The following is a 15,292-nucleotide window of genomic DNA, read 5'->3' on the forward strand; positions in this document are numbered from 1 at the left end:
CCTCGACCGGGGCACCCTCCCAGGAGGCTGCCCGCGGGGCGGAGATGCGAGCCGAGAGGACGCATGTCCCAGAGGACGCGAGCGAGCCCTGAAGGGCGCCGCGGAGCTGCCAGACGCCCTCCGGCCCCCTTTCAGCCCTCCGCGTGCTCCTACGCCTGGTCGCACCCGGCCCGGGGCAGCGGCTGCAGAACCGCGCAAAGGCAGACACCCGAAGGGGCAGCGAGGCAAGGCAAGAGTGGCGCGTCTCGGTGCCCCCGGAGACGGCGCCACGGATGCTAACTGGTGGGGTGGAGCGGGTGGGTGTAGTCAAGGAGGAGAGCGCGGGCACCACGCGGCGTTTCATCTGCGTCCTGCCGGTGCGTGGCCTTCTTCGCTGGCACTTTACCTTGGACCAGACGCCCCCGGTGAGGCGGGCGGAGGCGCAGAGCGGGGACCAGGCGGAGAGGAGTTTGAGGGCCGCCATATTCCAGGCCGGGCGTGGAGGAGGCGACGGGTTGGGGCGTGAGGGTGTGGGAGCGCTGCCGGGCCAAGCCGCGTCAACGCGAAGGGAGGGAAGGGAAGACGCTCGAGGGGCGGGCTGGAGGCTCGACCGCGCGTCGATGACGTCCTCCCCTCCCCCGCCCACTGAGGCTGCAGGTTTAGAGAGACGCGGGGCAGGGAGGGGCCCGGCGGAGAGCGTGAGCTGGTTGCAGCCCCGGCGGTTGACGGGGGAAGCGCCGTGGCCCTTCCGCGGCAGTGTCCGTTGCCCGCGCGCTCCAGGCAGCTGCGTCGGCGCGCATTTGCTGCTGCAACCCCTCGTCAGTCCGTTAGCTTTGAGGGGCTGCGGGGGCTTGCTTTCCCCAAGGTCTGCGGTTAGGGTTGGCCTAGCATTCGGGCGCCACAGGGCCTGTCTCGGAGTCACCTGTGTGGGCTGCAAAGGGGATACCCCCTGGAGGTGCCCTACTTCGCTTACCCATCCAGGCAGCGTTCCCATTTCTTCCATTTCTCAGTCCCCTCTCCCCACACTTGGCCCTGGCTTGCGTAAAGTTAAGTTTGCCTTAAGAACCTGCCACAAGCCATCTGTCATTAGGTGTGGCCAGGGAAGCCTGGGCAACACTGTACCTGGACAAGAGACACTAGGTTAGGGCGGGGCCTCTGGGACCGTCTCTTCCTCCTTCCCTTCTTCCCCATCATCCAAGTCTGTATTTTTCAGGATTTTTCTGGCACCTGAGTCCCAAAACCTCCAGAGATTACTCAGCAGCTGTAAACATGCAGGTGTGTATACCCCTTTGACTGTCCCTGGGCAAGTTACAATAACTTTCCTAAGTTTCAGTGTCCTTATCTGAAAAATTTTATTTTATTTAAAAAAAATTTTTTTTTAATTTATTTGACGTAGACACACACAGCAAGAGAGCGAGCACAGTAGGGGGAGTGGGAAAAGGAGAAGTAGGCTTCCCGCTGAGCAGGGAGCCTGATGTGGGGCTCCATCTGAAGGCCCCAGGATCTTGACCCAAGCTAGGCAGACACTTAAGGACTAAGCCACCCAGGCGCCTCCTCATCTGAAAATTTTAAATCTCAGAACTATCTAAGATCTACATGAGATAGTTCATGGGAAGCTTCTGGCTCTGTTATAAACACTCAATAAATGTTAGGCATCATTCAAGTTGCAGTCCTGAATTGGTATGGCAAATATATGCTCTCAAAGCCTTATCTTTTGAACAACCCCTTGAGGACAAGAGCGAAATCTGATTTCTTCAGAAGTATCCTCTGCACTTAGCAGATTAGAAGGACCAAGGGGAAACTCAGTAAAGGCCTTATTTTATTAAGTGCTGACCAAGTCCTGGGAATATGGGTGTTAGTTTTGAAACAAAGCAAAGCACACAAGGAAATTAAATGAAACCTTAGCTTCCTCAGCAAGTACACCTAATGCAATGAACAATCATGGTCCAGTTTCAAGTCTGTCCATAAAAGTATTTGCCCTTTTATTGTATTCTTTTAGCTCCTTTTCCCTCATGGATATTATCATTTTAATCAACATCAATGAGGGAATAAGATACCAAGTTAGACTATCCAATTACATTAAGAGAAATTAACTTAGTAATGCTCTATATTGTCAACACATCTTAAGAAGTTGGATAGAGGTGAAACTCGGGTATTAGAACTTAAGTCCCATTACTAGCCCTAATACAGCATACAGCAGTTATTGTAGTGTAGCTTACATAATGTGAAAAAGCTGACATTCGCAGTTGGGTCTGCTTTTCCACTTTCGCCCTTCCAGAGGGCATATGAAATGGAAAACAACTTTGGCAACTTCATCTAACTGTGGTCATATGACTCACTCTTCTTGGCTGGTCTCTGTTGCTTCTGGCTAAATTAAAGACACACATTTCCAGTCTTGTACTCTGTGTGACTCTTAATTCTTGTGGGGAAAAAAATCACCCTCACTACTCTATGGTCAAGACACTACTATTTTTTAATGGCTCAATGGCTGTGTTTTATACATTTTATCTAAAAGAAGAGTAACTTGAACAAATTACAGAAGAGTTCTTTGGTACACATTTCCCTCCTGGTTCCACAAAGCCATTTCAATTTTAGTCTGTGAAAAAACCTATTTTTTTGAATATCTGAATTTTTCTGATCTAATAAGAATAGTTCCCCCTTGCTTTAAAGGACAGCTTGTGGCAAATATATTCTGGAAACTTTGTGTAATCTTGCACAGCTTAATTTACACATTCTCAAAAATCGGAAGAATTTAATTGAATTCAAAGCTTTTAAACAAAAGGCCTGATTCCAGAGACGCAATAAGGAAAGTTTATTTTGTATGATGTCATTTTATATATGTGTATGTATATATGTATATCATATGTTGTTTTTATATACATATACACATTCATTTATATATATGTATGTGTATATATGTGTATATGTGTGTGTGTATATATATATATTCCCTCTCTGTAGAATGAATATAGACAATTTGTCAAAGTTAGATTGTAAATTGTCATTCTCTGCTTGAGAGATTTTTGTTTAAATTATCCTAAGATGCTATTTATTAGCATCATCTCTCATTACTGAAAGATAAGACATCCTGCCTTCACATTTGATGGAGTATTTACTCCTCCACACTGATAAAAAGGGGCATTTGAAGACTTGTTTTTCAAAGGTTGTTTGACTGGCTTAACTAGTAATAGGAATTTTTACTAAGTCATTTGAGTCAATTAAAAAAAAGAATGTGTGCTTCATTGTATACAATGGTTTGTTAACATAAAAACAAATCCCTTCAGAGAAATAATTTTCCTCTAGTGGATTTGAAAGACAGAAGTTTGAAATTTTACATAAATCTGTAAATGTATTGTTTCATAATGCAAATCATCATCTCCTAATTTACTTCTTTTGTGTATTTTCATAGATTCTTTGAAGCAGTGCCTTGTATTAACTAATGTGCATTTAATATTCAGTGGATAAAAGTAAGTTAAATTTTACTTACAATGTAGGGGGAGAAAAAGTAAAATAAGTACATGAGATGTTTGGAGAGGGTTCAACTCCAAGAATGAAAATGAAACTTATGTTAAGGTGCTAAAGAAACTTACAGGAGCAAAAGACACCAAAGCCATTTTGTACGCATTCAAATTTGATTGTTACTTCTGCTTAAAACCCCTCAGTGGTTTTCCCCACTGCCTTTAAGATCCAAAATTCAGGGGCACCTAGATGGCTCAATAGGTTAAGCCTCTGCCTCCCTGCATTGGACTCTCTGCTCAGCAGGGAGACTACTCTCTCTCTCTCCTTCCCTCCTGTTCCTTCTGCTTGGGCGCGCGCTCTCGCGCGCTCTCTCTCCCTCTCTCTCTCTCTGTGAAATAAATAAAATATTTTTTTAAAAAAGATTAAAAGTTCAGGGTTCCTACCCTGGCATAGAAGGCGATCATCTCTTCTGGTTCTCCTTCCCCCTGCATTATTTCCTTTATATTTCAAGCTATTCAGCTTTTGCCTCTTGACTTCCTCAGGATGAATTCACACAACAAAATTGGTAGCAAAAGTTAAAGCACATGGACTCTTTTAGCCTGCCTGGGTTCAGATATTGGTTCTGCTATTCTCTAACTATGGGGATCACCGTGGATAAGAGTTTAAAAAGAGCCACAGAATGCAAGATGTTAAGCTCATGTCCAGACCAGTGTCTGTTTGCAGTATTCAGGTGCTAGAAGGTTATACCTTGTGAACTTAACTATTTTTCAGATGCTTTCTGATCTGGAAAATATCAGGCAGGATTCAAACCCTAGACTATACAGCATTAAAGATTACTTTTGTCTTTATACCTCCCTCTTTTATGAGATGCCTTTGAAGCTGACCCTCAGACCTACGTTTCCCTCATTCTGCCCAAGTGCCCAACTTCAGTTTCAGTTTCTCTTATCTCTTTGATTGCAGTCCCTTCCTAGATAAACTTCCTTTCCCTCTCAGAGTTAACCACCTCTTAAATGATCATTTCCAATACAACTCTGGTCTTCTCACACACTCTCCTGAACTTTTCAGGAATCCTCACAGGCTACAAATGTTCAACATTCATTTGTAGCCATCTCTCTAACCAGGCTCAGCAAACCATATAACCTTAATGATTTTATAGAAGTACTTCAGAGTTCCATACACATTATATTTTGAAATTAAATCTTAAATTATATTCAAGCTACTCTGTCAATTCTAACAAAGCAGTAGCATGTATACTCAATTGTGAATTATCTCTGATTTCAACATACTAAAGGTTACCAGATTGCAGTTAGGAGGCAGATCTTAATAAAGTTTCTCTGTCCTCTCAATGCCTATGCTAGAACTTAAAAAATAAATAAGTGTTAACAAAGGTAGAGGCTCTGTACTTAGCTTTTTATCATTCTCACTTTTGCATGTTGACTCACATAATTTTATATAGATGTATAATACTTGGATGCTCTGCTCAGATAGGTCTACTGCCTAGTATTATTTCTCTTAACAGCATATTAGCTTTTCAACAAGAGCACCTAAAGCACTTCATGATAATGTCATATTATGGATAGCATTAGAAGTTGTCTTCAATTTTGTTCACTTAATATAAATTTGTATATACAAACAAGAAGTAACCAATATGATTAGTGATTGACTATTGAAGCAAACACTTTCTGCTACTTTTAAGCTTCTGATCTACTTTAATTGAAACAGATTTTAAGGATTTTAGGGCAAGCTGTAGTATAAATCAAAATTTTCTTAGTATTGTGCACCCAAATAGAAAAACAAAAACAAGAAAACCATCAGACATAACTCCATGGTTGTGAAGTTTTTGTTCATCAAAAGAGTTTTGTTATCTTCATTGACTTCATTTATAACAGAAAAAATATTTCACAATTAAAATGAAAAAATCATTTAAATTATAAAGTACCACTTTTATGATATTCTTAATATTATAAATATAAAATGTATGTTTATAATATATATTATAATAATATAATATTTTGTATTTGTTTTATAATATTTGGGTTATAAATACATTTTTACTTTAAAGTAAATGTTTACTAATTATTTGGGTTATAAATGCAATTTTATTTAAAAGTAAACTATGGCAGCCCACCTTCTACTCCCTGTACATACCAAGGGCCTTTTGACATGGAGTCTTTGCTCATGCCTTCTTTCCTATTATTAAAATAAAATGCAAAGAGGAGACCAACTTGAAAATTCCCTAAGCAAACAAAATCATTTAGGCCATGTAAGCAAGACTAAATCCTGTTTAATTAATGTAAGTGAAACTTAGGTCTTTTCTTATAAATGCCTCTGATAATCATAAAATAAACAAGCCATCTTCCTAAAATGGTATAAGATAATCACTTAAAATTTTTATTAAGGTATAATTGACATATAACATTATTTTAGTTTCAGTTATCCAACATAATGATCTAGTTAACGGCCACCACCACATACAAATAGCATGTATTTTCTTGTTATGAGATCTTAAAAATTATATACAATATAGTGTTATTAGTTATAGTCACCACGCTATACCTTACACCCCATGATTTATTTATTTTATAATTGGATGTCTGTAATTTTTGACTCCCTTAACACATTTTGCCTATTCCCTACCCCCTCTGGCAACCAGCATTCTGTTCTCTATGACTTTGGGGATTTTTGTTTGTTTTTCATTTTTTAGATTCCACATGCAAGTGAGATGGTAAGTATTTGTTCTTCTCTGTCTGACTTATTTTACTTAGCATAATGCCCTCAAGTTCCCTCCGTGTTTTGTTGTAAATGGCAACAATCTCTTTTTTATGACTGAATTTTGTATATATCCATATACAAAAGATGTATATGTACACATATGTATAAAACAATATATCACATTTTCTTTATCCATTCATCCATTGATGAACACATAGACACAGGTTGCTTCCTTGCATTGGCTATTATGAATTATGCTGTGTGAACATGGAGATGCTTATATCTTTTGAGTTAGCGTTTTCATTTCCTTTGAATAAATACCCAGAAGTAGAATTGCGGGATCATATGATATTTCTATTTTTAATTTCTTGAGAAAACTTCATCCTGTTTTCCACGGTGGCTGTGTGAATTCATATTCCCACCAGCAATACACAAGGTTTCCCTTTTCTCCACATCCTTGCCAACACTTATTATTTTTTGTTTTTTGATAACAGCTGTTCTGACAGGCAGAGCTCAATGTCGTTTTGATTTTTGCATTTCCCTGATGGTTAGTGATGTTGAGCACATTTTCATGTACCCTGTTGACTGGGTGATTGATTATTTATTTATTTATTTATTTATTTTTGTGACACCATCCACTAGTTGTGCTCTAAGAAAACTACTAATGCCTGCAATAATATATTTCAAAAAAATGCGGCCAAGTCATTGTGACACCCTTTATTTCTGTATCATGTTCCATGTTTATTATTTTAGCTGCTCAGTAGAGCAGAATTCAGGGTCACTTATCCAGGCATAAGGAACCAGTTCATTATATTATAGTACATCCTTTTTGAAAGTTTTATTTTGCCACCACTAAAAAGTAAAAATTTTAAGTGCATGTGGAAATGTTAAGGATAATTGTAAAAAGCAGAATTCAAACTGTATAATGATCACAGCTGTGTGTCATATAGTTTCACATAAGGTCAAAAGCTGGAAAAGACCACTGAAAAAATGAAAAAAAAATACATATAATGAGAGCAGGACTTTAGGTATTTTCTCTCATTGTTTAAAATATTGTATAACTTCTAATTGACTTTTAATAGCACATATACATATAGGTTTTTTTAGGGTTTTACATATAGGTTTTTTTAAGGTTTTATTTATTTGACAGAGAGAGAGAGACAGTGAGAGAGAGAATACAGGCAGAGGGAGTGACAGGGAGATGCAGGCTTCCCGGGGATCGGGGAGCCTGATGCGGGGCTTGATCCCAGGATCCTGGGATCACAACCCAAGCCGAAGGCAGACACTTAAGGACTGAGCTACCCAGGCACCCCTATACATAGAGTTTTGATGTGAGTTCAAAATATCCATTTCAGGATCTCAAGGTATTTGTACCATCATATTCATTGCAGCATTATTCACAATAGCCAAGATGTGGAAGCAACAGAAATATCCATTCACGGATGAATGGATAAAGAAAATGTGATATAAACATACCTTACAAAAGAAGGAGATCCTGCCATATGTAACAGCATGAATGAACCTGGAGGACATTATGCTAATTGAAGTAAGTCAGCCACAGAAAGACAAATACTGTAAGATTCCACTTATATGAGGTATCTAAAGAGTCAAATTCATAAAAGCAGAGGGTAGAATGATGGTTGCCAGGGACTCAGGGAGGGGGGAATGTGGGAGTTGCTATCCAACATGTATAGAGTTTCACATATACACAATGAGTAAGTTCTAGAGATCTGCTGTACAACACTGTGCGTGTAGTTAACAATACTGTATTGTGCAGTCAAAAATGTGTTAAGAGGGTCTATCTCGTGTGAAGTGTTCTTACAAAATATACATGTTTATATACTTCCTGTGTATAATATTTATATATATTTCATATGTATATATGTATATATGTACAAGTATGATTTCCAGTTTGGTTACTAACTTTGCCTTCTCCAGTCCTAACCCAGGAATCCAGAGGAGCATTTCAGGAGACTGAACGTTGTATTTCACATCACACACTAATCGTTCCTGTGGTGACCCACAATGGAATGGCAGTGATAATCTTCCAACATGTATTTCTCTATAGATGAATGGGGGTGGCAGCCTCCAATGAAAAGAATCTACATGTACTTCAGTGATAAAAAGCTATTAAGTTGGAAAATAAATAAATCAACACAATAAACATCTCCCCACTTAAAAATTATTAATGGACACTAGCCAGTTCCCTGTAGGCTTGAGCTGTGACTTGAAGCATGGCTACCCTCCAGGCATATCTACACTGGGTTTTCTGCCTATCTCAGAGTAACCTGCTGTCTCATTTATTGATGTCTAACAAAACACTTCTGCTAAGAGGACAGAATGGACAAATATTACTGATGGAGTCCTAGAGCATAACCAGTCAAAAAGTGTTAAAGTGCTATTTTACTAGAATGCAGTTAGGAAAGTACTGGGAGGAATTCATAGATATCTTTACCTAGAGGTACTACACAGCAGTCATAAAGAATAAGAGGGATCTACATGTAATTACAGGAAAACTTCACCAGGATATATTTTGAAGAAATCAAGTTGCAGAATAATGTTTATTATGTGATTTCATTTATGTAAAGAGGAATAAACCAAAATTACATATTTGTGGTATTTATATGAAAATTCCTAGATATCTGAAAAAAACAAACAGTGGTTATTCTAGAAGGTTAGAGAGAGTAGGAGTCCAAAGTGAAGACAAATTTATAATTTTCCATCTATATGCATTGACTTGTTTTAATTTTTACTGTAGGTGACTGTATACTATTTGTGTAATTTTTAAATTAATCATTATCCAATAAAATTTCTTAAGCTCTTAATTATGCAGACCTTGAAATATTAATAAGAATGACACATTTCAATATCTCCAAGACATCGAAAAGTCAAAAAATCAGATTAAAGCCCTATGACAGTAAGAATCTACAAAAAAAAAAAGAAAAATTGTTTTTGTTTATTCATGAATGCCCAGGAGAATATTTATAGAAATTTCAATAGGAGTTACTTTAATTTCAGGTGATTTGACTTTATTCCTTATGCTGTTTTAATTAATACTCTTATTTCATTGTGGATAAAAAGTTATATAACCTCCACCTTCTTTTTGAAATATCTATAAATATCTGTTCCTGAAGAGGTGCTAAAAACAATTTTAAAATTTGAAGTCATCAGACATTTGTTCTAGAGCAGGTTCTTTTCTATACAGCAGCAGTATAAGAAGAAATGAGATATATTCCCTTTCATGGGACAAGAAGTCTAGTTCTGTTTTGTTTTATTTATTTATTTGATTGAGTGAGAAAGAGAGAGAAGGAGCAGGGGTAAGGGTAGAGGGAGAAGGAGAAGCAGACCCCCCGCTGAGCAGGGAGCCTGCTGTGGGGCTCTATCCCAGGACCCCAGGATCATGACCAGAGCCAAAGGCAGACGCTTAACTGACTGAGCTGCCCAGGAACCCCTAGACGTCTAGTTTTTCTAAGAAATATTTCTTTGGCATTGCTTAGAAAAGAGCTAGAATCTAATGATTTGGAAACAAGAGAGTCATGTTCTTGTCATAATGAAATGAATAAATTAAAAGTAATATCTTGTGTTTTAGAATAATCTGTGGCCCTCTTTTCTGACAATAATTGGATAGGTATGCAATAATAATTGAATTGTCTATTGAAAGTCAGTCCTAGTAATAATAAAACTAGACTCTCTGCATGTAAGAGAAGGCTTATTTTTACATCTTTTTAGTTGAAGGGTGGGGCAGGAAGAGAAAGTATTCCCCATAGCCAGATCTTTTGTAAGGGTACCCATCAAATCGTGATAAAAGGAAAATCCAACAGGAAAATATTAAAATTATGAATATATATGTCACTAGCATCAGAGTGCCAAATAAATGGAGTAAAAGCTCAGAAACAAAGAAATAGACCATTGAATAGTAATAGAGACTCCAATATTCAACTTTAAATAATGGATAATGTAACTAGGTAAAAATATCAATAGACTTTATCAACTGATTTTCAACAAAGGTGCCAGAACTAGTCAATGGGCAAGAAATAGTCTTTCCAAGAACTGGATATCCACATGCAGAATTAAGTTGGACCCTTTCTTCACAACAGAAGCAAAAATTAATGCAAAATGGATCAAAGACCTAAATGTAAAATGAGCTAAACTATAAAATCCTCAGAAGACACAGACGAATCTCATGACCTCAGATTTGGTGATGGGTTCTTAGAAAAGTAAGAAAAACAAAAAACACGAGCAGCAAAAGAAAAAGGACACCATTAAGAAAGTGAAAAATCACCTATGGAATAGGAAAAAATAGGAGAAAATCATACATCTCATAAACGATTTCTATTTGGAATATATAAAGAGCTCTTACAAGTCAATAATAAAAATTTTAATGGCCCATTTAAAAATGTACAAAGGAGCTGGATAGACATTTCTTCAAAGATACACAAATGGCCAATAAGCACGTGAAAAAATACTCAACACAATTATTCTTTAGGGAAATCCACATCAAAAACACGATACCAGTTACACCCAGTAGGATGACTAGAATCAAGAAACGAAGTAATATTAAAAAAAAAAAAAGAAGTGAAGTAATAAGAAAATAAGAAATGTTGGTGAGAATGTTAGGAAAATAGAACCCTAACATAGTGGTGGGAAAGTAAAATGGAAAACAGTCTGGCAGTTTGTCAAACAAACATAGAGTTGCCATATGACACAGCAGTTCATTTCTTACCCTAAAAAAGTGAAAACATAGGGCCACACAAAACTTATACGGAAATGTTTATAGCTATATATATGTTTTTTTAAAAGATTTTATTTATTTGACAGAGAGAGAGAGATCACAAGTAGGCAGAGAGGCAGGCAGAGAGAGAGGGGAGGAAGCAGGCTCCCTGCGGAGCAGAGAGCCCGATGCGGGGCTCGATCCCAGGACCCTGAGATCATGACCTGAGCCGAAGGCAGAGGCTTTAACCCACTGAGCCACCCAGGTGCCCCTGTTTATAGCTATATTAACTGCCAGAGGTGAAAACAACCCAAGGTCCCATCAACTGATGAATAAACAAAATGTGGTAAATCCAAACAGCAGACTCTTATTTGGTAAGAAAAAGGAATGAAGTACTAATGCATGCTACAAAAATGGATGAACCTTGAAGACGTTGTGTAAGCAAAAGCAGCTAATCATAAGAGACCATATGTGATTCAATTTTTATGAAATACAGCACAAGTATAGGTCATATCCAATATCACAGAAAGTTCTATTGGACAGCAGCATTCTGTCCAATAGTAATAAAAGAGCTGGCTGTCCTTTAGACATGAATAATTTCTAACAAGTCTTTTAGGAGCTGGGAGCAAACAATTAGATGTTGGATTCTTTTTTTTTTTTTTTTTAATTTATTTGACAGAGAGAGATCACGGTAGACAGAGAGGCAGGCAGAGAGAGAGAGAAGCAGGCTCCCCGCTGAGCAGAGGGCCCAATGTGGGACTCGATCCCAGGACCCCGAGATCATGACCTGAGCTGAAGGCAGCAGCTTAACCCACTGAGCCACCCAGGCGCCCCTAGATGTTGGATTCTTAGAAGAATCTGGAATGTAAGCAGATTTGACATTAGAAAGGAGAAGGTGATATGATAAAAGCGCAAAAAGATTTGAATCTGCCACATGGCTAGCTCTGAAGACAGATGAAAGGGCTACGAGTTAGGGAATGTAAAAAATGCAGCTCTAGGAGCTGGAGAAAAACAGGAAACAGATTCTTCCCTAGAACTGCAAGAGGCAGTGTGCCCTGTTGGCACCTGTTGACACTGATTTTGGAATTCCGACCTCCAGAGCCATAAGGAAATAAACGTGTGTTGTTTTAAGCCACTGATTTTGTGGCAATCTGTGACAAACAAAAACCTAATGGAGGCCTTAGCCAAGTTTCTTTGCCTTTTCTAGGTTCTGGATATTTTCTAGGCTACTCACATTCCTTGGTTCATCACCCCCTTTCTCCATCTCCAAAGTTGGCAAAGGTGAGTCCAGTTCTCCTCTGGCATCACTCTAACGTCTGTCTCCCTCTTCCACTTTTCACCCTTGTGATTATAATGGGTTCACCCAGATAATCCAGGGTAACATCCCTATTTTAAGTTCAGCTGATTAGCAGTCTCAATTCCATCTGCAACCTTACTTTTCCTTTGCCATGTAAGGTAACATTCACAGGTTCTAGAAATTAGGACATGGATGTGTTTGTGGGACTATTGCTGTATCTACCACAATGGGTCAATTATCCTCTTAATAAAATTGAATATATTGGGGGGCGCCTGGGTGGCTCAGTGGGTTAAAGCCTCTGCCTTCGGCTCAGGTCATGATCCCAGGGTCCTGCTTCCCCGCCCTCCTCTCTGCCTGCTTCTCTGCCTACTTGTTATCTCTCTCTCTGCCAAACAGATAAATAAAGTCTTTTAAAAAAATAAAATCGAATATATTAATCAAGACTCTGGTTGGATAGTTGCTCACCTCTCCTTGGAAAGGAAAGGAGGTAAAATATTCAGAACTTTGTGTCTGTTTGGGTGAAACTGGAATGGGGCTGAGTGAATAGGATTCAAGAATGATTCCAAGATAGGAGCTGGGGTATCACAGATGGGGTAGGAAATGATAATCCCAGGACTGGACATTTTAAATTTGAAATACCTATGGCATGTACAGTTGAAATGCCCAGTAAGTGATTTCATATAACAGTATATGGAAGTATGAAACTCAATGAAGAGGTTTAGGTTGGAGATAGGATAGATTTGGGTATCATTGTATACACTGTATACATGATAGCCAAATCATGAGAGTGAGAAATGTTAAACAGAGCAGAAAGGATGTGAGAAGTAAGAAGAGGAGATGGTGTTCGAACCCAGGTCTCTCATAGTCTGAGGGCACAGTGTGATATAAAGCATCCCCAAAGGCCCAGTAGTAAATCAGCTGAGGTTTTGGAAAGTGGAGAGATGGGGAAGAAGGTGAGAGTGGTGGCACACGTGTGGAATGATCAGAGATCTAGGAACCAAGAGAAAGGAGGTTCTAATTTCTACTCTGTCACTCGCTACTTGTGGGAAATTAAACAAGTCATGTAACTTTTTCTGAGCTTCAGGTTTTTACCTATGAAGTATGGAAAATATTTATATCTACCTGCTTCACCGAGTTGTTGAGACTTAGAGATAAGATGCAAGAATTTTCTGGGAAGTTTAAAGTGCTATACAAATATAATTTATTTGAAGAGTAAAGTAATTCCATTTTTTTAAAGATTTTTATTTATTCTTTTGAGAGTGAGAGAAAGGACAAGCTGGGAGGGGGGTAGAGGTCGAGAGAGAAGGAGGCCTTCTCGGGGCAGGAAGACTGATGTGGGGCTTTATCCAAGGACTGTGACCTGAGCCATAAGCAGACACTTAACTGATTGAGCCACCCAGGCACCCCAAGTAATTCTTCTCTGATACAACTACCATTCTGATTTACTATGTGAGCTCTAAGTCATGCCATATGGACCAAAATGTGTTTTTGCCTCAAAATCTGAATTAGAAAAAAATTACATAAGTTTTATTAACATCATATAGACACATAACATATATTATGCAGGATATATGTACTGGTATGGTGGAGGGGGTTTGGTAAGACTGAAAAAAACAATAGAAGACTGTCTGCATAATACCACTGATGTTAAACCATAAATTGTGCTCAGATTAACTGAGCAAGGGTGTATTGGCCTTTTGGATAATTTTCTGTTAGGGACTTGAAGAATCTGAAGTTTTTAATCTTCTGTGTCCATTTAGGAAAACTGGTTATAGCTCACTGGGAATAGGAATAAAGGATTGATTAAGACCATGAAGACCAGGTGGGACAGGAATGAGGAAGGAAAAGCCAGACAGAAGAGGCTGTTTAAAACCACGTTAGAGCATCACCTAGATCTCCTGTGTATCTGTTGTTATGGGAGAGCAAGATTTTCTTTCTGGCAGTGATCTCAATCTCTCTGCTTTTCAGATATCGTAGGCATGGCAAAGGGATCAGGGATCATACAATAGTGAACATTTGTGATTTTCCTGCTCAGTAGCCTCCGACCACCCTTTTCTGTGTACCGACAGTTTTTAAAATAAAACTTCCTTTCTTTGCTTTCAGGTCTAATAATTTGGCAGGGAGGGGTGAACCCACCTGCTCCAAGGGACAGTGATACCCTGGGGACAGTAATGGCCTTAGGGATGAGGAGCTGATTAAATTCAGGTGTGTGAGGACCAGGCTCTTAGATTTTGTTCTGGTTGTTAGGAGATTAAGGATCTTCTTTTTGACTGGCTTCTAATTTAAAGAATGGGAGCCCAATGCTGCTGGCAGCCTTTTGCCACCATTCGTACCGCCTTGAAAATGGCGCCAACAGAGAACCAAGGGCAATAGGCAGTTCGAGAAAGACCTGGTTCTAATGCCTTTATTTGGGCCTCTGTTTCTCAGTTACATCATTCAGCAAATTGGTTTTTTTTTTTTTTCTGTTTGTATCTTATGCCATTTTATGTCTACTTATCAGTTACAACAAAAAAGCTCCCAAATGATTGTGGCTGTGTTGGAAAATATCCATTCTCCTCTCTTTCCAGAGTAATGGAACTATGGTGACCAACTGTTTAACATTGAAAATCCTGTGTCTCATGGGAGCCCTAAATTCCAGACAAACTAGGATCATTGGTCACGCTAGAAGGCTCATGGGTTGCTGGGAATAAAGCCTACATTTTTGTAGCTTCTTATACCCTGGTACGGCCATATGATTAAGTTCTAGCTAGTTGGATAAAAGTGGAAATGGTCAATACAGCTTCCAGGAAATGCCCTTACGAGGAGGGAACATGATCTGCCTTTCTTCCTTTCTACTGGCTGGAATATGAATATAATGCCTAGACTTCCACAAACCACCTTAGATCAAGAGCTGATTTCCTTCCTTAGGAAGGAAACACTTGTGGCAGAACAACAAGATGGAAGAAATCTGGCACCCTGACACCATGGAGTGCTTATACAACTCTGGACTGAAAACTTACAGATTTCTGGAATCTGAGAGAGCAATGAGCATCTGTCTTCAGCCTCTGTGGTTTTGTCTATAACTCACAATTAATTCTAATTCACTGATAGAATGTCTAATTGAAAAAAGCCCTTTCTGGTGCACCTGGGTGGCT

At 39.1% G+C, this 15,292-nt stretch overlaps 1 protein-coding gene across 2 annotated transcripts in view; it reads right to left on the bottom strand.

The window, feature by feature from the left end:
* Positions 1-15,292, bottom strand: part of OXCT1 (3-oxoacid CoA-transferase 1) — a 343,538-nt gene that overhangs the window by 125,303 nt on the left and 202,943 nt on the right. Inside the window, exon 1 of one of the 2 annotated variants that reach the window (XM_047730974.1) lies at positions 386-626. The exons of the other annotated variant lie outside the window; for it this stretch is intronic. Coding sequence (XP_047586930.1) covers positions 386-463 — 78 coding nt within the window. The 5' untranslated portion in view covers positions 464-626. Of the gene's footprint in view, positions 1-385; positions 627-15,292 lie in introns of those variants that run through there. 2 annotated transcript variants of the gene reach the window in all.

The sequence above is a fragment of the Lutra lutra genome, chromosome 5 (genome assembly GCF_902655055.1).
Source record: "Lutra lutra chromosome 5, mLutLut1.2, whole genome shotgun sequence".
Lineage (NCBI taxonomy): Eukaryota > Metazoa > Chordata > Mammalia > Carnivora > Mustelidae > Lutra > Lutra lutra.